This window comes from Paralichthys olivaceus, chromosome 16 (assembly GCF_024713975.1).
Source record: "Paralichthys olivaceus isolate ysfri-2021 chromosome 16, ASM2471397v2, whole genome shotgun sequence".
NCBI classification, from domain to species: Eukaryota; Metazoa; Chordata; class Actinopteri; order Pleuronectiformes; family Paralichthyidae; genus Paralichthys; species Paralichthys olivaceus.
The window spans coordinates 5,664,805-5,687,325 of NC_091108.1; the positions used below are offsets into that span (position 1 = coordinate 5,664,805).

At 43.9% G+C, this 22,521-nt stretch overlaps 1 protein-coding gene across 19 annotated transcripts in view; it reads left to right on the top strand.

Annotated features, from left to right (window-relative positions):
* The window catches only part of LOC109638972 (receptor-type tyrosine-protein phosphatase F), a 157,438-nt gene that overhangs the window by 107,962 nt on the left and 26,955 nt on the right, over positions 1-22,521 (top strand). For 10 of the 19 annotated variants that reach the window (XM_069510788.1, XM_069510789.1, XM_069510785.1 and 7 more), the window contains 7 exons: positions 6,849-6,966; positions 7,276-7,848; positions 8,534-8,634; positions 9,745-9,992; positions 11,538-11,616; positions 12,811-13,035; positions 19,221-19,366. In XM_069510788.1, the coding sequence (XP_069366889.1) occupies positions 6,849-6,966; positions 7,276-7,848; positions 8,534-8,634; positions 9,745-9,992; positions 11,538-11,616; positions 12,811-13,035; positions 19,221-19,366 (1,490 nt within the window). Of the gene's footprint in view, positions 1-3,830; positions 3,858-6,848; positions 6,967-7,275; positions 7,849-8,533; positions 8,635-9,744; positions 9,993-11,537; positions 11,617-12,810; positions 13,036-19,220; positions 19,367-22,521 lie in introns of all 19 variants that reach the window. The other 9 variants (XM_069510779.1, XM_069510782.1, XM_069510784.1 and 6 more) reach the window with 1 other exon arrangement.

Sequence of the window (22,521 nt, forward strand, 5' to 3'; positions counted from 1 at the left end):
GACTTCCTGTCTCTACATCTGGTGAAAGAGTCTGCCTTCAACTTTCAGTCCAACAGCGCTAGTTTCTGGCACCTCTTGCTGACAGTCCATTGTTATCTAACTGTTTAGTAGATTGCTTGACAGTCAGGGCAGCATCGTCTGATCTGGAAGAGGAGAAAAACATGGTATCTGCTTGTCTTCCTGGAAGTGTTTACTTCATGTAGACATGTTCAGCATGTTTTGCGTTGTGAAAACTGAACTGAACATGACCCGACTTGTTGTGCAAACAATAGTCCCGGCCATGTCTCATTTGTGCCAGGTTCACACAGCAAACACAAAGACACGCTGCAATTTGGTGTTCAAGAAAAGCTCTCGTGTTCCAGTGTGGCGCCCAGGACACCTCTCAAACTTGCGGTCCCCTCCCCAGGCAGAAACCTGAAGACCTCCTCCCTTCTTCTGTTTTTCTTTTCTCCCTCCCTCCATCTGCATTCCCTTTCTCTCTCAGCTGCCTTTTTGCACTCCTCCAGCCTGAGAAACCAGTTGAGTAATGACCAGAGGCTTGCGTGCAAGTTTGTTATCCTTGATGGAGTCATCTCAACAAATAGTTTTCTGTGAAACGGCACTGAGTAACAAACCTGCACAAACCTGCCGAGATGTCATGGAAGAACACATTCAGCCAACGCTCCATCACACTTGTTTGTCCAACTGGTTTCGGAACAATCCCTTTACTTTTCTCAAATATTTTTCCATTCACATACTCCAACAACAAGTGGAAAAAAAACAAGGGAGATAACGTGTGCAAACATGCTCAATGTAGATCGACCTAGTAGTAGGCGTTCCAGCTGGCTGAGAAGAGTTCATGACTCACGCTTGAGTCATGCAAATCCCTCAAACGCACACCTGTAATTGATGGTGAAAGAAAAGGCAATTTTCTTCCATCTTGGCACATCCCTTAGTGTTTCTCTGAGTAATTTACCTAATGTGTTGTGAAACGAGCTCCATGTTCACCCTCTCACCTGCATTGGATACACAGCTTGCCTGCCAGAAGGAAAAGAAAAATCCAGAGTTTTCAGCTTCGACAACACACCACAATCTCTCCTCAGACTTCAATCACGATTCTAAGTTGATTGCAGATTCTGTCAAAATCGTTATCACCTCTCCCCTTTGCTTTGTCTCACTGTTTCTGGCTCCCTCTCTCCAGTCCACCCTATCTCAGGGTTAGCTGAAATGCCGGGAGGAGAGCTGGGAAAGCTTGCCTGTGCGTGGGTGTTTTAAGCGCCTCTTTTCTTTTCAAGCAGAAGCCCACACAGCGCCCTCATTTCCCTGCTAAATTTAAACCAGAGGCCATGTTGACAGTGTGATGTTATCGACCCTTTTCCAGCCATATTTCTATTGGGAAAGTGGCCTGACCCTGAGTGGGCAACACCACACCACATAGCCAGCTCCATCACTATGGAGTCACAGCAGCCTGCAGGCACATGTCTTCATGTACTCGTCTATACAACCTGGGACGAAACGGCATAATCGAGTTTAAAGTCATTAGCCACCGTCTGTGGTTCTGTACATTTTCTGCACACTTTTTCTTTACTGCACAGCTTTGCCTCTTTCAGCAATACTTCCAAGTTCACTTCGTGTGACCATTCATGCGTTTTTGTGGTCGGTGTGTTTGTGTGTGTCTGTGTGCACGCGAGAAAGCAGGCAATGCTTCACTACCTCTGAGGCCTTCACTGCCTCAGATTGGAGTTGAATGGGAATCGAAAAAAAGAGAAAAGAAGCACCTCAGCCTGCTTCACTCCATCAATCATGACAGCTCCTTCTCTTCCACATCACTCGTTCCCTCCTCGCTCCCATTTTAATAGCCACACATCTCAGCCCATGTCATCACATTTGCATTCACCCGTCTGCAAATTACACTGCTCCGTTCCCACAAATGACGCTTATCAGCAATGATGTGTTTTCAGCTTGCTATGGCAATCGAAATATAAATGAGGGATAATTTATAATTCTCCCATGGATATAAGCAGAAAGCTAAAGAAGTTGCAATAGAAAGGGATTAAGCCCAAATGGGATAGGAACTCATGTGAGCCATGTTCGCTGATCTGTTGACATACTGAGTGGAGTCGACGGTAAACAAATTAAGCAATTAGGCACGTCGCAAACTGTTATTCATGGAGTTAAGTAGCAGCTGTTCTTAAATGCTACTCTTTAATGTCCCGCTAAGTCAGGGGAGCATGAGGCAGCAGATTTTGATGCACCAGGTGTCTCGACCAGTTGCAGCAGGGACCATGCAGAGTCCTAGCTCATGCTTCAGTTAGCCAGTCGGTGATAAAGACCCATCCGCAGGGAGCTGGGAGGAGAAGCTAGCTCTTTTGTCTTCCCATATCCCAACAGTCAATGGAGGATGATGAACACAGTCTCTCTAATGCACAATGGATCAACAGTGTGTGAGGCTCGTTCCCTGTGTTTGTGAAAGTGTGGAGAAGAATGGAAAGATAAATGAGGAGGAAAGAAGAGATCCCCAAAAGCATGAAGTTTTGTCTTAAAGGGCACCTGTCCAATGTTAAATCATTGTTTTTTTTAGAAATCCTTAAATGACCATTCAAATAAATGTCTTAATTAAAGTGCGATCCTGTGTGATGATCTCTATATATCTGTCTAAAGACCCTTAATGTTTCTGCTAAGTTAGTTCTGCTGGTTGTAAAAATACGTATTTCCAAAGAAATTATTCCTGCAATGAGCAAAACTACCAAAATGTCATGTATTGTATTAGAGAGTCAAGAGACACAGAGATCTCTAAATGCAGGTAAATACAAAACTTTCATGATCCACCACCAGAGGTCAGTGCAAAATATGTTCTTTGGTAATTTGGGTGAAACAAACCTCTAAGTAGAACTCTCAACGGTTCAAATTCAGTTTCTGGTCTCGTAACTTCTCCCACTTCCTCCTGTGATCCCCTCATGTCCCAGCATTAACTCTCACTAATCCACTCCATCTCTTCTCCCCAGTGGTCCACCAACAGCTGTTACAACAGTTATGCACCCTAATGATCAAATCAAAATGTTTTCCATCATCACCCACCCATCCACCGTTCTTCCTCAGCCAAACCATCTATCCCGTATCTTTTTTGTCCGTCATCAGTGTTACCGGTGTCATCCTCTCCCCTGCCCCTTGTCAGCCAGGCCACCCATCAGTGAGCGCCTCTGCAGTAGCTGAACTGTAGAACGGGTTGCTGGTAAACGCCAGCAGTAGCGTTATGCATCGATGGGGTTTGATGTCACAGGGCTAGCATAGCGGCACTGATAATAGGATTTCACGCTCTGCACCAACGGAGCCCCATGGCACAAAATGGGCTTTCACTTCCCCCAGGAATCACTTGGCCAAGCACAGCAAGGAGAACATTTTGAAAACATATTAAAATATAATGAATAAAAGCCCCCTTCTCCACTTTTGTAAGGGAAAAGGAAATATTTCATAGATTCTGCGCTTTGTTTATGTCAAGTGAGATAGTTTTTCTAATGAACCGTGGTGCGATTCTGCAGGTGAGGAAGGGAAAGTTTTTATTTGATTCATAGGGAAATGAGAAACAAGGCAGTGCATCATAAACAATAATGTGTTTCACAATCATTGCTCAACTCGGTTACACAATTTGTTTTATGCCACTCAACATGTCTTCATTGTTTTTTACTCCTTCTCTTCCATCACACTCCCTCTGTGTTTTTTACTCTGCATGACACCTACATTCATCTGTCTTTGAGCGAAAAAAAGACCAGTGCTTTTTTTCCGTGCCTGTTGTTTTGTCTCTGACTCATTTCTCTCCCCAACCCTGTGTCCTGTGTCTTCTCTCTCATCAGTGGAATATTGAGGAGTCCACCGAGCATGTGAGTAACCCTCATGTGTGCTGCTGGGTTGTCTAGCAGGGCAGGCCTTCTCCACTCTGAAATTTTTGCGGGTTTTGTGTGTGCTTGTGTGTTTGGATTACGAGTTGTGTGTTTTATGCTTGTGTGTTTATTTCTATGCAAGCCGTGCCTGTAATCCACTCGGTATGAATCCTCACGACAGATCATAACCCCATCATAACCACAGCAAGAGATGTGTGCTCTAATGGCTCCTGGTTTTTATATTTATGCGTGTTTGTGTGTGATGTTCTCTAAAAGATACTGCAACAACAGAGCATGAGGATTTTTTTCCCACTGCTGATTGCATTCATGTCTAATATTTAAACATTTTACTGTAAGACAAGCTCGAAGTAACAGCTGGGCAGTCACTTGGATGGGAGGCACTTACTGCAGCGAGAATGCAGAGCCTCCCCCACCCCCACTGAGCGCACGGTGCAGTCGAAGGCTGTGTGTCACTACCCGAGTGCGGCAATGACATTAATCAGGCTCACCTAACCTGCTGTCTCCCCCACTGTTCCAGATGACATGTCTATCTGAGGGGAGGAGCTGTGTGTTTTATCAGCTCCACACATCTCCAAGATTGCCACCAGCCTTTCATGTTCTTTTCATTTGCCTGGATGGCAGCTCACTGTTCCATGGCTGTCACATAGCCCTTTGTTATGGCTTATTACTTCCCAGACGTCAGATTGCACTAGCTTAAATGCAGTCACTTACTGTTCCCAGTCAGAAATTCAATAAAAACCTGCCTGAATAACAAACACTGTTTTCAGCATTCGTACAGGGGCAGGTGGATTGTTTAAGAAAGAAAATATAGAAAGAGGATTAATCCAATGGGTGACCACCCGTTAAGGTTGATGGATGCTGTATCTGGTTATATATCAACACAGTATTTTTTCTTTATGTATAAATGAGCCAGTGGGATGCGTGCAGATCATTTTATTTATCTGATAACATTGAATTCTGGATGTATGGCACACATGGCCAGATTCCTCCAGCTACACCCACATTGCATGAGCCAGGCTTGCCTCTCCTCCTAATGTGTTGATTAACACCTGACAGACAGAGATGTCTGAGGAAGACATCTGTTCACACGTCTGCATCTATCAACAGCCATGTTTATGCAATAGCAGCCTGTGAGCCAGTTTAATAATTTTGCGTGACTAGCTGCAGACCAATATCAACAACAGCATGTCTCGTCGACCCATGGCTTCTTCACAGAGGATAGAATTGATGGAACTGAAGCAATATTAATGTTTCACATAATTACGGCATGTTTAATGCAAACAACGCATGGAGAACATCAAATGTTGGGCTTAAGCTAAAGCTTATCTGAAGCAAATGTATTTGTTTTAACAAAGCTGCCCATTTTTCCCCTGGCATTTTCTACCCGAGTGAGGATAGTGGTGTAGGGAGGCTTGTAGAGAAGAATCCATTTCTATAACTAGTCGACTTGATAATCTCTGTAATGCCCTTTGGTGCTGCTCTAAGCATTTGCTCTGAAGGAAACTTTGAAGCCCTGCTTTTTCATTTTCTGCTGAGTTTCAAAAGTGTTACTAGACCAGATTCGTTCCTGCCAGAATAGGGAGGAAAAAGATCTCTGCGGCTGCCTCTGCTGAGACTGTGAAAGCCATTTTGTATGATTAAAGTAATGAGACTTTCTCCATAAAGTTAAAATGGTTTTATGATTCAGTAATTTAGCATTTTCCTACCCGTCTCTCTTAAAGGCTGGTGTGGGAGTACCAAATGTCCCTTAAAGAGAGGGGCAGTAAAAAGCATTGTCAAACAGCGCCGGCTTATATAGACAGTTGAATGTTCTTCTCCGGTCAGGAAATTAAAACTTCATCAGTTAGAGAAACAGCGTTAAAGGATAAAGCCATATAACATTTTCCAAGGGTTGGAAGTTTGCAGGAAGTTCCAACAGGAAGGCTTGTAGGCATCGGCGCATTCGTCCTCTCAGTGGCCCCAGTGAGAAACAGGCAGCTCTAGTATGTGTGCCCAAGCCGCAGGCGTTCATTTGTTCTTTGTATCGAGTGTATGCACGTCTGCGTGTATCATTGTGTGTGTGCATACGTGTATATTAAGGTGTGTATTTATATACAGTACATACACTGTACACAGGTAAGTATGTGCGTTCACATATGCTTGTGTGTGTCTGTTTACATACGTTCTTTGTTTAAGCTCAGGGTGTTTAATCCTAGTGTGTGTGGGTGTGTTTTATTCAGACTGATGCAGTCTGGTGAAGTAAGTGCCAGCACTGCAGCAGGTTACCAGTAAGAGTGTGTTACCTCAGTTGTTCGTTCCTCACTGCTGAGTTACTGATTTGTTCAACCACCTTAGTGTGTCTGTCTTTGTGTTAAGGCTGTGTGAATATTTGTCGTACATGAGAATCCAGAGGACTTGAAGCTAACTTAAGGATTTAAAAACAAAGTTTATGATGTTTATTTATCTTTAAGATTAATCTTGAAGAGTTTTAATGTCCAACAGTCAGACGTGTTCTGTTTTATGGGTAGTGTAGTGATGATCCTAAAATCCTCTGGCTATAATCTCGTGCTTATCCACGCAGCAGACATGAACACTGACACACTGGTGACGTTCTGGTTCATGTGGTTGGTTTGTTGGTTAATGGGTTATGCGTGTGCCTAACGACTTGGGGTGAGGAGTTTTTCTTGACAAAGAAAAGTTCCTGGTCCTGTGTGTGTTTTTGTATGTGTGCCTTCAAAATAATTTAATGCCTAATTAATTTTTTTTCTGATAGGCAAATTGATCAAGAAGCTACCAGTGGATGGAGAATGGGGGTTTTAATCCTGCCATTGTTTCTCTTGGTGCTGTGTGATTTTTCAGGGGCTAGGCGCTTGTGTGAAAAGGGTTTCTCTTTTTGTTATTGGGGGTGGCGGAATGACACTGAGGCTGTGCCATTCTGCTCACTGATTCCTTTTAACCTCTGATCTTGTGATTTTGTTTTTCATTTTGCAGGAGGCCATCATTGGCGGACTGCATTCAGAGACCACGTACTCTGTCACTGTAGCCGCGTACACCACCAAGGGAGATGGAGCCCGTAGCAAAGCTAAAGTCATCACCACGACGGGGGCAGGTCAGAGTTTTATCAGTGTTATCATAGGAAAAGATTGGATGCATGCCATCTGTTTGCAATGAATACAGTGGTACTATCCTTTAGGCTTGAAGCCTCTGTCTTCCTCATTCAAGAGACTATTATCATTAGAAGACTGTCTACCACATGTATGTTCGCTATAACAGTTATCATGTACTGCTGTTAAAATGGTATCAGCTTCCAGATGTTATATCGGGAAGTTTTATTGTCTGATTTGCTGTTTAAAATAGATCCTATATATTTAGAAGAATTAAAATACGTTAACATTAAATTGTTGTTTTCGTTTTTCAGTGCCAGGCAAGCCGACTATGATGATCAGCACCACCATGGGCAACACAGCGCTGATCCAGTGGCAGCCACCTAAGGAGATGGTGGGTGAGCTGATGGGCTACCAGCTGCAGTACAAGCGCACTGATGAAGAAAACTATACCTCACGTGAGCTGAGGAAGATCGATGACCACTACACTGTCACCGGACTGCACAAAGGCGCGACCTATGTCTTCCGCCTCAGTGCTCGTAATCGCGCAGGCATTGGCGAGGCCTACGTGAAGGAGATCAGTACCACAGAAGACGTGCCCTCAGGCTTCCCCTTCAACCTACAAGTAACAGGACTGACTCAGTCGAGCACCGAGCTGACCTGGGAGCCGCCGCTGCTGGCAGAGAGGAACGGCAAAATCGTGTACTACATGGTGGTGTACAGGGACATTAATAGTCAGCAGAACAGCACCAATCGCACGTCTGACACTCACATGACCATCCTGGGCCTTAATCCTGACACCACCTATGACATCCGGGTGCAGGCCTATACCAGCAAGGGCGGGGGACCCCTCAGCCCGAGCATTCAGAGCAGGACCATGTCAAACGGTAGGACCACTGCCAGAACATTTCGATATGCACAAAGCCGAGGTATTTGATTCTAAAACAAAACATCAGCGTCTCACCTTTCGGTTTATACAACCCTCCCCACAAACATTTGTGAGCAAGTACTCGAACGTCGCCAGCTGATGTTTTGAACACTCCACAACCGACTCTTTTCTGTCTTTATCAGCGGCATGTCTTTCTCATCTACCACTCAGTACTGTACGGCACTGTTTATTGATTTATAGAGTACTAATCTCATTACACGCTGCAGTCACATTACTATGCCTCCTCATCCTCCCTCCCACTTCACACAAATCTAATGCGTACCCAGCATGTACCTCCTCATGCATTTTATAATCTTATAAAAAAGATTTTTTATTTAGAACCAGTTGTGTGTGACGCATGTTGCCCCTTCCCACTGCAGTATACATTTCTCTGTGATAATGTTGTTGAGTTCGACCCGTAGCAAATATCTTGTTGTGAGAGTGGTGTAATAAGTGGAAGGCTTAAGGAGATGAAGGCTATTTTCTTGATCAATTTGCCAGTGGCTTGTCAAGTCTGGTCACATTGTTTACTGGGAGGGTTACATGCTGGATAGTGCTGTGAAATTCAATTACACACAGAAACTACATTGTGGTGTTCAAGATTTCTCACTTAAGATAATAATCAAGCAATTTTCCTACCCCAGATTTTCCAACACTAAACTTTGGTGTCAAAGCTGTGATGAAGACGTCTGTCCTTCTCAGCTGGGATTTGCCACCGAACTACAAACCCCAAGTGCCTTTTAAGGTGAGTCTCCTTCCAAATACTAAAGTACAAGTACGAATCTGACCTTGAACACTATTTACATTTACATAAACCTGAAATTAATGATCATTTTTCATCGGTTACTTTCATATTTTCCAATACATTTAATTATTACACTTGAATAATTATAATCTCAATAAGGCCTTGTAAAATAAAATAAAATGACACACACTCTTTTTTATTTATTAGAAAGCCATTACTGTCATTATTACTTTCTTTCTGAAATGGGACGTTTATTGCAAAACACAGTCAGGCTGAGTCTGCTCTTCCAGTTTTACACTGACACAATCCAGAGCATCCTGTCTCTTTCAATTACTGTCTGATGTGGAAATGCACTTAAGCGCCTATTAAAGAAAATGTACAGAATTATCATCAGAGCATCAAAGATCTGAAGTCTGCTAATTCCTCTCACTGAACTCCAGCTGCACACACAGGGCACCATCTCATGACAGATGACCCTGGAGGTGTAGGACACTTGGAGGCAGGACAGAATGCCTTGACTGGAGCGTCTTTGAATACATAAAAGACTATTTGTCTCATAAGTAGAGTCGTGCACTATATGTTTACACTTATGCTGACACTTATGTGATGTCTTTATTTTACATTATCCATCTGTTCCATTAGTTCCACCGTGTGGCAATAAAAGTAGCTTTGAACTTAAAAATGTACATTTACATAACGTAACGTTATTGAATCACAACACTGTTAGTTGTTAAAACTTTCATCAGGGTGCAATGCAGTGACTCTGCTTACTGAATAATAAAAAATAAAAGAGAAAAACAGATTCATGTTCACTTATGAGGTGTTATAATCTGTCAAAATGATATATCAATTCTCACTCTGTGGTAATGGAGCAAAGACAATTTGAAGTGTAAGAAAATATTAGATATGCACCAATGGGAAAGTGTGACACTGAAGCAGATGAGATGAGGTGTCAGATTAGATGGACATGTCCCTTAAGACTATACTGCTTCCATCCATGTGTATGTGTGAATGACAGGATTGTGTTTGTCCAAGAGATGTGCTTCACATGCTATACATGTAAAGAACCCTACACCATTAACTCTCAAGTTTTCCCTCGTGTGCTTGCAGATCTTATATAACCAGCAAAGCGTGGAAGTGCAGGGAAACCTGAAGAGGAAGCTGATTGCGCAGCTGCAGCCAGACACAGACTACTCCTTTGTGCTGACAAGCAGGGGCAACATTGCTGGTGGTCTGCAGCAGCAGGTGTCCATACGCACCGCTCCTGACCTGATCAAGACGAAGCCCAGCACACACCAGGCTGAGGGCGGCAAGATGACCATCGAGCTGCCCAAAGTCCAGACCACCACACGCGTCAGGTCAGTATTTAGAAGCACTGGACCGAACACACAGGTTTGCTCTGACGCTGGGCACAGATCCACCAACAGATCATGACTCTTGTTAGCCTTTTCTTAAATTAGCATAAGGGACGGCTGCTTGATTCTTGGCTGATGCAGTGACCAAGATTTTCCTCCAGCGATTAGTTTAGTGTCTTGTGGTTTATTCAGGCTACTGCTAAATCACCAGTTATTGTCGCCACATACCACATGGTGTTAGTCATGAATTAATCACGTGATCTTTTTACAGTAAAAATATATAATCACTACAAAAACATCAAATTGAATGAATACTGTAAATAAATGAAGACAATAATTGTCTCTCGTTCTATTTATTTGTTGTCAAGCATATCATCTGACAACTCTGAAAACTGAACAACCTTTCTAACTGCAGCCATAGGATGAGTGGCGCTGATCAATACTGAACCTATTTTGAAACTTTAAGTTGCAACTTTTAATCTCAGCCATCTTTGTCACACAGCAGCTGATTATAATTGAGACCTTTAACATCAGGGCGGACTGTGTTATCTTTAGACTCAAATTGTTAAGAGCAGAATTGTGGCTGACCCTGACGAGTAAAGCTTTTCCTTCACATAGACACACACACACACACACACACACGCACAGATAAATGTGAGGATGGGGAGTGCACAGGGTTGATTGGTAAAAAGATTACAGAGCTGTCAGAGCTGGCCAAGTTCTGGCTTAGATTGACAGGCAAAGAGCACAGGTGATTGAGGATGGGGATGTAGAGGGGTGTATGTGTGTGTGTGTGTAGTGCATGTGCGGGTAAGAGTGGTGGGATGAGGAGTCTTGTTATACATGTCTTCTCCCACTCCCAGACTTGACTGACTGTTGAGTCGGAGTGGAGGCCTGGAGAGAAGGGGAGTGAAGCAGCTGCTTTCCCTGTCAGCAGCAGCTGATTTTACAAGTGGCTGAATGCAGCAGTAGGGGAAAAACTTAGAGCTGAGAGAGGATAGACTGGGGGGAGAACACAAGCGAGGCAGCAAGAGAGAGCCAGCACATAAATAAACACAGGCACAGATGTTTGTTCATCGTGAACAAACAAAACAAGTCTGCTCAACTTCTCAGTTTGAACGTAAACTACTAAATGTCTTTGTAATGTTTCTGTTTTCCTTCTATTTGTGGTGTTAATAATGATAGCAGTGGAAGGACACTCATGAGTACTCACATAGCTGCTCCTATTAACCTGTGGAATCCTATTGGGAACTCTATTAACTGAAGGCTCTTCTCACTGGGATAGTGTTTGTTCCAGTCTGCATGGCAGATGTTCTCAGTGATTAGGCATTAATTGGAGAACGCAGTGCCAGTCTGTCGGTGTTCGACCTTGGTTGTACCAACTTGTGTAGCACTTAAGTTTGGAAATCTGCCCAGCAAGCCGCAAAGTAAAAGAATGTCTTTCTGGAGGATTTGACTGTGTTTTTAATGTGCCCGGCCAACTTTGATCTTAGCGTGTATGTGCTTTACTCAGTCTGTCTTAAGCACACGCTTTATTATTCTTGGCAGGTGGTACTACATTGTGGTGGTGCCAGTATCCCAGTCACAGCGGCAGTGGAAGAATCCAGACGAGATGGACCTGGATGAGGTGAGTGCCAGCTGGGGGCTGATTGGTTAATGTGCCAGGTCAGGGGTTACCAATAATATCTCCCCCTTTTCCAACTGGGTGGGATGTCACGGGCTGCAGCTAATTAGCTCCACCCTCCTGGGCTCAAAAGGGGGGGGTTGGCAGGGCAGAGAGATTTTAAACACTCACTCATTGGGGTGGGTGGAGAGTGTCCTGATTGGACGCCAGGCCTGAAGACAGAACCCTGCTGTTGAATGCACCACTTTCATTGGTCAGAGAATAATCTTAATCCGGTATATACCTACAGATGTAAAGAAAGTAAACTTTGTTTATGTGACACTTTTTAATACAGTAATTTCTAATTAGTCCATTTTCATGTTTTTATTAGTCATGGTTTGCCAACTCCACACAAAGTTTTGCATAAGGTATTCAAATGAGGAGGAAGATTTATTGCTGCTGTATTATTCTATTGAATAAACATCTTCTTGGTCCATGAGGGAATTTAAGTTAATGACATGCCTAAATATTAATAGCATGATTTTCAAGTAAACTGCCGGGCTCGCTTAGTTGGATTGCTATTGTTCAAGCTCTGTGTAGACATAACAGAAGAGACCAAGAGAGGGAGAGAGATGGGATTCCCTGAGTCATTAAACACTGAGCAGGCCATTGTCTCCTCCCCCGACATAATGATTTAATAAAGCTACATCTGAAGCGGCACGTGAGACATCACTGACAGAAAACAAAATGCTGCTGAAAACACAATGCCGCAGTGCTGTGTGCTCCTGCTCATTTATTAACCAGGCTGGCAGTCATGCTGAGATTGTGTGCTGGGGTAAGTGTTAATTGCTCACTTCGTAGCTTGGCTGTGTTGTTTGCAAACTTATTTCAATGAGCAAAGGGTATTTTAGCTGTGTGGAGAAGTTATCTCTAATTTGAAGTCATGGCAATAACCAGACCTGTTTTTTTATAGTTGAGGATCCAGTTGCTTGCTGTACATTAATTACTGAGGATTTTTCCACCACACAACCCACATTTTTCATTTGTGCCAAAAAGTGATTGTTGTGAAGGAATAACCTTTGACCTCCATGTCGCCATGTGATGCAATGAATTCAGCTTCTATACTGAGATATAAATGTTTTTCTGTGACAGGAAATTAGAGGTCAGGGTCCTTTGTTCCCAAACTTGACCCTAACTTTGCCTCTGTGTTTTCCACAGCTGCTCAAGTCAAGCGAAGGCCCCGTCCTGAGGCGTCGCCGTCACCTGGATTCCTCCAAACCTTACATTGCTGCTAAACTGGCTTCACTGCCCACCAGCTTTACCCTGGGGGATGAGAAGAGGTACAATGGTTTCTACAACAAGCCTCTGACCAGTCCACAGGAGTACCTCTGCTTCGTCCTGGCCATGCTCCGATCCGACGGGACAGACAGCGCTGCAAATTATGTAAGAAACACACATGTACATACATTAAGTAAAAATCCAAATTACCAATCTAAGACAGACAATCATTCTTTTAACAGCATAACTCAGATTAGAGGTTTTTTTGGGGTTTTATCAAAAGTTAATTCATCTGATCCGGTTCTTGTACATTTGTCACCTTTTCTTTTTCCGTCTAAACTGTTTACGTTTTATCACCCGTCCGTAGGCTGTAACTACACTGCCCCTCAAGCATTTCCAAAATGCCATTGGCAAGCTAAATTGTTGTTCTTTTTTTTAACTACCATTTAGCCTTTAATACTGCTGCCTATAAAAGTCATTGCAGCTTGACCTGATTACTCCCTTATCAGTCGACAATTAAGTCAGAGATCCCGCTCTTCCATTTCTGCAGCCAGCAGGGTCCTGTGCAGATCTCTTTACATTGCTTATACAAGACTCTTGGCTTTTTAAGTGGAGGCCTTATACACTCATCAAACAGCACTAACACGCAGGCCCAGCTCTCCATCGGATGGTCAGGGGTAAACTTCACTGCAGGAAGAATGAGACTCTGCGATTGCTCTGGGCTCCTCAGCTACCCCGGACATGCATATTCAGTAGCTAGGGCCTTGGGCAACCACAGAGGGAGAGAGAGCGAGTGCTCCATGTCCGAAACCAAATCCCAGACATTTCACCTATTTCTTTCCACTTCTCTCTCTCTGTCTTTTTCTTTCGCTGGCTCTGTGCTTATCTGTGTGTCTCTCTCCCTCTCTCCATCTTTCTGTACCGTGAAGAGAGCAGAGGAGATTGATTAGTGCGGCTGGAGTTAAGAGGAGGACGAGGGCCTGGTTACAGGGCCTAGGGAGTCTGTAAAGCAGGCCTGATTCCCTTGAAATGCTGCTTTAAATGTCTCTAAAGCCACCCCCCCCACCCTCTCTCCGTAATCCCCCACTCCTTCACTCTGAGTGGGGAAGGGAGGTGCGAAGGAGGCTACAGTGGGCAGCCATGATACACTCGACTTCAAAGGAGATTCTTAAACCCCATTGCAGCACAACACTCTTACTGCACCTGCCAGACGCACCATGTTGGATCAGTGGCGCTCAAGATTTGTCTCTTTCTGTGTTCTCCCCCTCCTTAAAGTGTGCAGCACCTCCCACCTCTAAACCCTAATCGCTTGGATTAATCAGGCTCCACTCAGTGAGTCAGTCTGTGTGTTTACCTTCACTTCAGTAACCTGGTTATTGGCGGTGCTGGATGCTATGCAGTGACCCAATTTAATCAACTGCATGTAAACAAAACACCTGGTTTCCATAGCTGGTGTTAAGAGTAGGTCAGCACTTCTCTCTCTCATAACATCTATGTGCATTATAATTTCTAACGACGATTCTGCTGCATTTTTTATTAGGACATAAGCTGCATTAAAAAGCTTATATAACTTGTAGAAGTGCATCCACACACAAGACAATTTTAACCAAGTCTGAATAAAACAATCAAAAATGAATTGACTTCTTCAGCTAAATAGTCTTTTTGTGAAAAATCAGATGCATGCACTTAGAAAGGAAAAATGACAGAGCCTATAATTTGAACCATCTGCCCAAATACATAGAATTAAAACTTGGTTGGTTCAAAAATACTGTAGGAGATAGGACAAAATCCAATAAGTGACCTCCTGCATACAGTATAATAACCACAGAATCTACAGTAACAAGATTATTAAAGTGCAGGTAAAGAACTTAATTCTCAAATTTTTCCTGAATAATTAGTTTTTTGTGTTGCGTCTAAATGTACTTGGCTCTTGAATTGGCAACTTCAGAAAGGCTTTTCATTGATTGCTGCACAAATCCCCTAACCGCACTCTTTGGGAATCTCAGATACCAAAGCAGTGTTTGTTTTTGTCACCCCCAACACAGCACTTGCAAACATTTATTACCAAACACAAACGAGTACAGAAGGTAAAGCGAGCAGGGAGATCGAGCAGTCGCCAGAAGCTGCCTGGAGTAGGATCTTCACCAGACCCCGGAGAATAAGACAAGAAGTACTGGAGTAAATGACTTGTGTCTTTACTGCACTTCTTTGCCACCACCCAAACTCCCCCAGCGTAGATCAAAAAGACCGCCAGGGTTTAATAAGCCCTCGTATATCAATGGCCACAAGCAGCCAGCAGTGGTTGGAGGGAAGAAGAGAAGGAAGGAAGGCAAAGGGGGATGAGAGAGAGAAAGAAACAGTGAGTGTGCCTTCATGTCTCCCCAGCACCCAAGGCAGATAAACAAGCCGGGGGAAGTGTGAAATGGGATGATAGATGCTGGGTGTGTATAAACAGTATCGTTTAATGCAAGAAGAGAGTGAGGGAGGGAGGTAGCATGAAATATTGTGTGATGTGAGACGAAGGGGAGGGTGGTGTTGGAGAGAGGAAAAGAGGGAAGCAAAAAATGTTTTGTCTTGTGTCCCGTCCAGCATGTGAAGCCGGGATGAGAGAAAGTGAACTTGGGGAAGAAGGATAGATTTGTGCTAATGTGTGCTTTTCTATTGATAAGGGAGAGGTGAGAGTGTGAGGGAGGAACATAAAACAGAGAGTGTTCAGATGTGTCTACCAATGTTTTCTGTTTGTATTGTTGTCCAGGAATTTATATTCAACTCATTCTTAACAACATTTGGCTTTGTGGCTCTAATTTCTGTTGCTGCCCTGGGCTCAGATCACCCTTAACTGGCTTCATTCAAAATGTAAAAGGCTCTGACGAACAATATCAAAAGAGCGTCATGAAGCCCAGCCTTTCACCAATGGTGGTAAAAATAAAAAAATAGGCAACATTGACAGGATCCTCTGTTCAACCTGCTATGTCACTTCCTCCTACAGGCTTCTCCCTCCAGTTATGCCTCGAGATATCTGGGTGCTTTGTATTCAGACAGCCAAGGAGGGAAGAGTGCAGTATCTGGAAAAGAGGGCATGTTCCGATAAAATGGAGCAGAGAAATAAGGAGAAAGGGAGAAGTGCAGTGTGAGGGAGAATGGTCATCCTACAGTATAGGCTAGACCCTGCAGCTACATTACTGTTCTCACACAAACACACACACACACACACACACACACACCATCTTTCCCATTCAGTTTTCGCTCTTCTCTTCTTCTCTTGCCCTCTTCCTCCCCTTCCCTTTGCCTACGTCATGCACCGATGAGGATGTTAGCTCCTCAGCCTCCCTGTGGAGGCAGATACATAATGGAATCTTTGCATGTTTTTTTTTTTTTTTTTTGGTTTGTCTGGCACACACCCCTGCGGCTAATTCAAGCATTTTTTTTGGAGAGACGTGTGCTAGAGGTCAGAGGCATGTTGAAAATAATGTGCCTGCTCTGCACATAGCGGATTCTATGCTCAGGGGACGGCGGCGCAGCGGATGACTCGGGAAGTTGTGTAGCCCACGGGCCAGATAGCAGACTTGATATACTGCTGCTACCATAACACCTCTGCCTCAGTCTCTCTCTGCCTCTCTGTCTCGTCACTCTTTGCCATCTCTCATCGCCCACACTCTCTCTCTTTCGCTCACTCTCCCTCTCTTGTTCTCTTACTGTGCCTCAGACAAACACTTACAGCCCACCCGTACGCACACACTCTGAGACGCTGCGACCTCGACAAACACTCTGGAGTTTCAGAGCAGCTTGAGAATAGGCTCAGAAAAAGTGATGTTTGGTGTATGCTCACACACACTCTCTCTCTCTTACACACATTTGTTTAGTCTTTTCATGCACACACCTTTTCTTTCTCTCGCTGACACTTCCCCACACACGCAAATGCATTTTACTATCATTCACACACAATGCTTTAAATAAACAGCATCTTCTTGACAGTGGTAGATCTCAAATGGAGGGGGTGGTTTTATAGGTCATAACAAATGCAGTGTATATCTAATCTTTGCAAATTCACTTCCTTTATGAAACCTGTTTAAATACAGTTGCTTAAAAAAAATTAAAGTCATGGTTTGAATCTGGTTTGAATCTGACAATTTGAAAAACACGTACACCACTAACCTTATAGCTGTTTCCCTTTCATATTCTTTCATATGCTGTTCTCTGCTCTATAGATATTTTAAAAGATTGTCGATTTGTTGCCCTCTGAGCTGAAGGACACTCTCTTCTCATACACACAACCTAACCGCGTGCTTACTGTACACAAATACACACATTCAGATTGCTAACACATACACATAACCATTACTTTAATGTCTCTCACTTTCTCTGACTCACTCCCAACCTCACACATACCATCACTGCTCCATCGCTCCATTGTGATCCCGCTCTGCGAGGGCAGAAGCATTTGGAGCTGCGTGACTGAGCTTTTATCAGATATTAGAGCCGTTCAAATGGATGATCCCAGTACTTCGCCGTGACCAACAGACAAAAAGCCCTCTCTTTTTTGTCGGACCCTCTCCTCTCGCTCATCCTCCCTTATTCCTCTCTGAAAGCACAGCTGCAGTCATTTGTTACAACGAGGGGGAAAAAAACGATCTTTTTTCCCAGGATTCCCAGCAGGGCCACATCCTACAGCCTTTTTTGGGCCCTCCCAAAGGAACAGGAAGCCTTGTGGTGTCGTCACATCAGCGGCGTCCCACCGCTGTGTCCTCTCTCTTTGTTCTTAGATAATAGGTTCCTCCCGAAGGCACGCAGATCTGGAGAGAACTGGTCTAATGTGCCTGGTGCGTGTTTCTGTGTGTGTAAAAGACAACTGGAAAAATACTGCAGCTGTAAACTACTGCTTTATCATACGAATGGGAAACTTTTTATTCTCTCAGTTGAGTTATCCTGCGTCCATGCCTCCTGCAGAGTGTGCTGCTTAGCATGTACATGATTGAGACATGCCGTAACATTCAAATTTTTTCTGGCATTTGCCCAGTAGGAGCGATAACACAACTATATGACAGAGTGCAGGAGTCTTTGAGCTCATCACAGCTTATCTTTCTAATTAATATCTGCCTGTGTGCCGAAGAGCGGGCTGCTGTGCGGCTAATGATCCGGATTACTGCTGCCTGCCGCCCCGCCACTCCCGCTGCATGCTGTGAGCCCAATTCCCTTCGAGGGCTGCGATCTGTCACCCATGCCCCTCCGCACACACCCTCCCCCAGATCTGCATCTCCCATCGTCTTTCAATAGAAGGCATGCTGAGCTCTTAACGACAGATGCCTCGCACCTCCCTCTTTCTTTTTTATCTGTCACCTTGCTCTCCCACAGTTGGACTCCCTCTTCTTTCAGAACACTTTTTAGAACGCCACACTGACTGCATCAACTTGTGCACCCACTCTTCAGGTACACGCTTGCACACCCCTGCCTCCTCCTGCCACACCGTCATTTGTAAATGAAGGAGCGGGGGAGATGTCTCATTTACAGCCAAGGTGGAAACGCACCCTCACAGTCACCTCCTCCTTCTCCTCCTTCTCTTCCGTCACGGTGTGAACACTAATGAAGAAGAGATGAGTCCTCTCCTGTGCCCCCATTTATCTCAGCGGCCAAGGGACATGCACACTAATCCTCTCCGTCTCTACCTCTCTCATTCTGCTGTCTCTCTCTTGCTCTGTCAGCAGCAGTCTCAGTTTCCTCTAATGTGATGCAAAGCTTTAATAGAAACATAATAATAACGTCATTAGCCGCAATGCTTATTGTTTTTGGGAAAGAGTCCTTTGAGTTTTGTCGATAGTTTTATGCCTTGTTCTGCTGCACCCATGAACCAGGGTCTATTATTAGCATGAAATAACTTGGTTCTCCGGGTGCAGGAAATTTCATTTTTTCCAACATTGTTACAGAAAATCCTGTATAATAAATGTTTATCATTTATTTTTATGATTAATCGTTTTGTTTTTCTCTCGTTTTGCGAAAATAAGAGGCTGTTCACAAATTTATGACCCATGTGTCTTTGGGAATTTAACATAGTCCATAAAAAAGCAGTTGCTTACCTGAATGAGTTGGAGGTTTTGTTGTAGTAATAAGAACCAGCAGTTTTTTACCTAGTCAGATCAAAACTAAATGAAAACATTAAAATGTAGAAACAATTTTATATCATCAAAGACTTCCTATGATTACTTTACAATTAAAAACTGAACATTGAATGTTATATTTATTGTAACAACATGCTCACATGGTTCTTCTCTTAAATGTGGAGGCTGTTTTTAATCTAGAATGTCGTAAAATTGTGTCTCATGCGCTTTGCCTTCTGTTTTTTTGTCCCCTCACAGATGACGTTTTCAGCCAGTCCCTACTCAGACCCGATCCAAGTCCCAGCAAGTCTGAGTGAGCAGCCTGAAATGTTGTGGGTCATGGGCCCAGTATTGGCCGTGGTCCTCATCGTCATCATCGTCATTGCCATCCTGCTCTTCAAGAAGTAAGAGGCTGTGCCCATGTGTCATTCTTCGCTTATTCTTCTCTGTGTTTGTTTGAGGTTGAACTGCAGTTACACTTGTGATTGTAAATTTCTCTTAGTTGCATCAGGAATGATAATGAGACATGCTTCCCTCTGCCACTTGCACCAGGCGGCTCTCACGCCAAACAGTAACATACAGTTTCCTTACAATAATATATGGCGTAATGCAAAGGAGCCAAAGGAGGATTGATTTCTCATTCAGAAAACTCTCATTTCTCCCTGAAAGATTTTGGCCCAGTTGTCCGTTCTTTACCAGAACTATATGAGGTGTCAGTTGGAATGGCAGCTGACATTGACCTCCTTATGAAAATCATAGCTCGGCTGACAGAAACTTTTAGGGAGAAGTGAGAGATGTGTTTTGGCCAACGCCTTAGGTCATTTCAAATAACAAACAGAAGGCTGCAACAGGGGGCTTTGCTAAGAGCTCTAGCTGTATCTCTTAAAAGCTCCTCAGGTGCCCCTCTGCTGCAGAAACATAAACAGACAATGTACTGGGGAATCACAGACTAATGATAATATTATACATATGAAATATATCAAACAAATGCTTAATTAATCAGTTCATTAAAATGTTGTGTTTTATTTTGATAACTGAATAATCCTTTAAGTAATTTATTAACAAGAAATGTGAAATATTTTGTTGCTGCTGCTTACAAAATGTGAAGGTGACTTCTCTTCTCACAAAATAAACTTATACACTAAATAATTGATATATAAAATAATCATTAGTTGCAGACCTAAATACAACCATCCATTCTTTAGGCTTGTTAGTATTAAACAGTTATTTATATGTTGATATCTCACATCTCATTAATGATAACAATAATGTGTTTTAGACACTATAAAAATCCCATTTTAGGAATCTATTACCTACATGTAAGCCATTATTTACCTCAGTTGACTTCCTCCTGATTAAGTCCCACCTGCATATCTTCTCTTAATGGCTGCGTTACAAAATTTCCCATTTCCCGTCACACGATTCTCCAACCTGCCATCCACAGCCTCGCAGACAGCCGTGTGGCTGCCATCTCCAGCAGACTGAGAAAGGGACTGGTTAATAATAGGTCTGGAGACAGCTCACTGCTGAATAGCACGTCCTCTGTTTGGAAGCCCTTTCTCCTCACAGACACAGATTGACAGAAGGAACTGTGGGAGGTGGCTGTGTGCCCTTGTCACAGTGGACTGGCAGTAAATGTGCAAAAGAATAATCACACTCTCGGCTTGGATTGTTATTGCTACCTGCATATTCACCAGTGCAGCACTGTCATCATGAGGCTGTTTTCAGAAAGTATTAGGATAACTTTTTATGCTGTGGTTTAATTTCAACTTTCTGAATGAGCATTGAATGAGGAAGTTATCGGTCCATGTAAGAAAAAATTACCTATTAACCCCCTGCCCCCTTCTTTTTGCCCTCTGTGAATGCAGCAAACAGGAAAGGTGGGTACTGTCACTGTTATGTCAGACACAACTTCATCTCCCACCACCCAAGTCCCCTTCATTTGTGTTGTTAAATTGTTGGTATTCACCAGCTCTTAATGGTTGCAGAGTCTGTTTCCTCTCTCCTCCTATGGGTCTTACAAAAAACAAGGACACGTCTTCAAACTGTTCTGACTAATCTGATTTGCTCCGTTTTACAAGAATTACAAGACATGAGAAGCAGCGGACTCTGCACCCTTTGATAACTGGGGTTAAAGGAACCCCAGGTCACATCTGTGTAGCAGTGCATGTTCCACATCTAGTGCCAGTGTTCCCCTTCAGATCCTCCTGTCTGCCATGGTTTGTCTCCGTGCTGTGTTTCATTATCCAGCCAGTGTCAGTGCACCCCTTCAAGATTGGCCCCATCTGAATATGCCAAGGCATCACCTGCTGCTGAATGGGCCATTGTGAAGTAAATGCCAGACGAGGAAACTGCTGAAAAAGAAATGTTCCCATCTTTTAGGCTGACATTTTCCATCGAGACCCATTCCTCCACTTTTAGCCTTCCCCCCACACTCCCCCCCGCTTCCTCATAGCAGGAGTCTTAACAAAAGGCCCTGTCCGACCCTCATTAAGTGCTCCCTGTACGGCACACACACTGTGTGTATAAGTCTGTGTGTACTTACATTCTTACACGTCTTAACCCTCACTTTGAGCCAGAGATGAATAATCCCATTGAGATGGCTGCTATGTTTACTTTAGTCCAGCACTGAAGTGTCACGTAGATTGGCATCTGATTGGGTGAGAGCTAGAGATGAGGGTTCTGGAGAACAGATCACAGATGCCTGCATTTTTCACACACACACACACAGCCACCCCCCAGCACCAGCAGTGGGAGAACCGGATACGGTCTGGCTCAGCTTTTGGCTGGAGAGGAAGAGATGCTTGTCATAGATTAGCCGTCACGCTGCTAGCATTAGCTTAAGCCTTCGGTACATAAATTAACAGGTGGCAGTGAGGCCCAAGCCCCAATGGCTGAGGTGGACCGGGTTAAGGCTGCGTGTGCACCACCAGCTTTATGCATTCTCAAAACGCAGGGTTTTAACAGAAGGCCCTGCTCCTGCCTAAAACCCACGCTCACCACTTGCAAATGGAGTGCAATGAGATGTGAAATTTCCACAGGGCACCCTGATGCTTTCTTCCGCCCATTTCCATTTGCAGTCAGGAGGCATGTGAGTCTGCAGCTGTATCTGTGCGAGTGTGCAGTTGTAAGTGAGAGAGGTGGGAAAGCGTGCATCTGTGTGCGTGTGTCAACAGATGCTGCCGATCTGAACATCAGACTATAGGCAGGATGGTTTTTTTTTATTCCTCTCTCCACCCGATGGCCAAACTCACGGCCGGCTAAGCCGAGCCAGTCCGAGCTGTACTCTTGTGTCTGTGCTGTGTTAGACGGAGCTAGGCCAGGCCTGGCAGTGCAGGTGCTGCAGAACTGGTCTAATTACCCAGTGTTGTGCCACCCAGCTGATGAGCTAATTACAGCATCTTTCCTCTCAATCTGGAAAGCCAGTAAACACAATGTGTTGTTAACACACACACACACAGCAACGAAAATCACACATTTAGATCTTTGCTACACACAAACACACACGCTCATGTACACATACCCACACAGCAGCTGTCACCTATCCAGCAGCAAACAA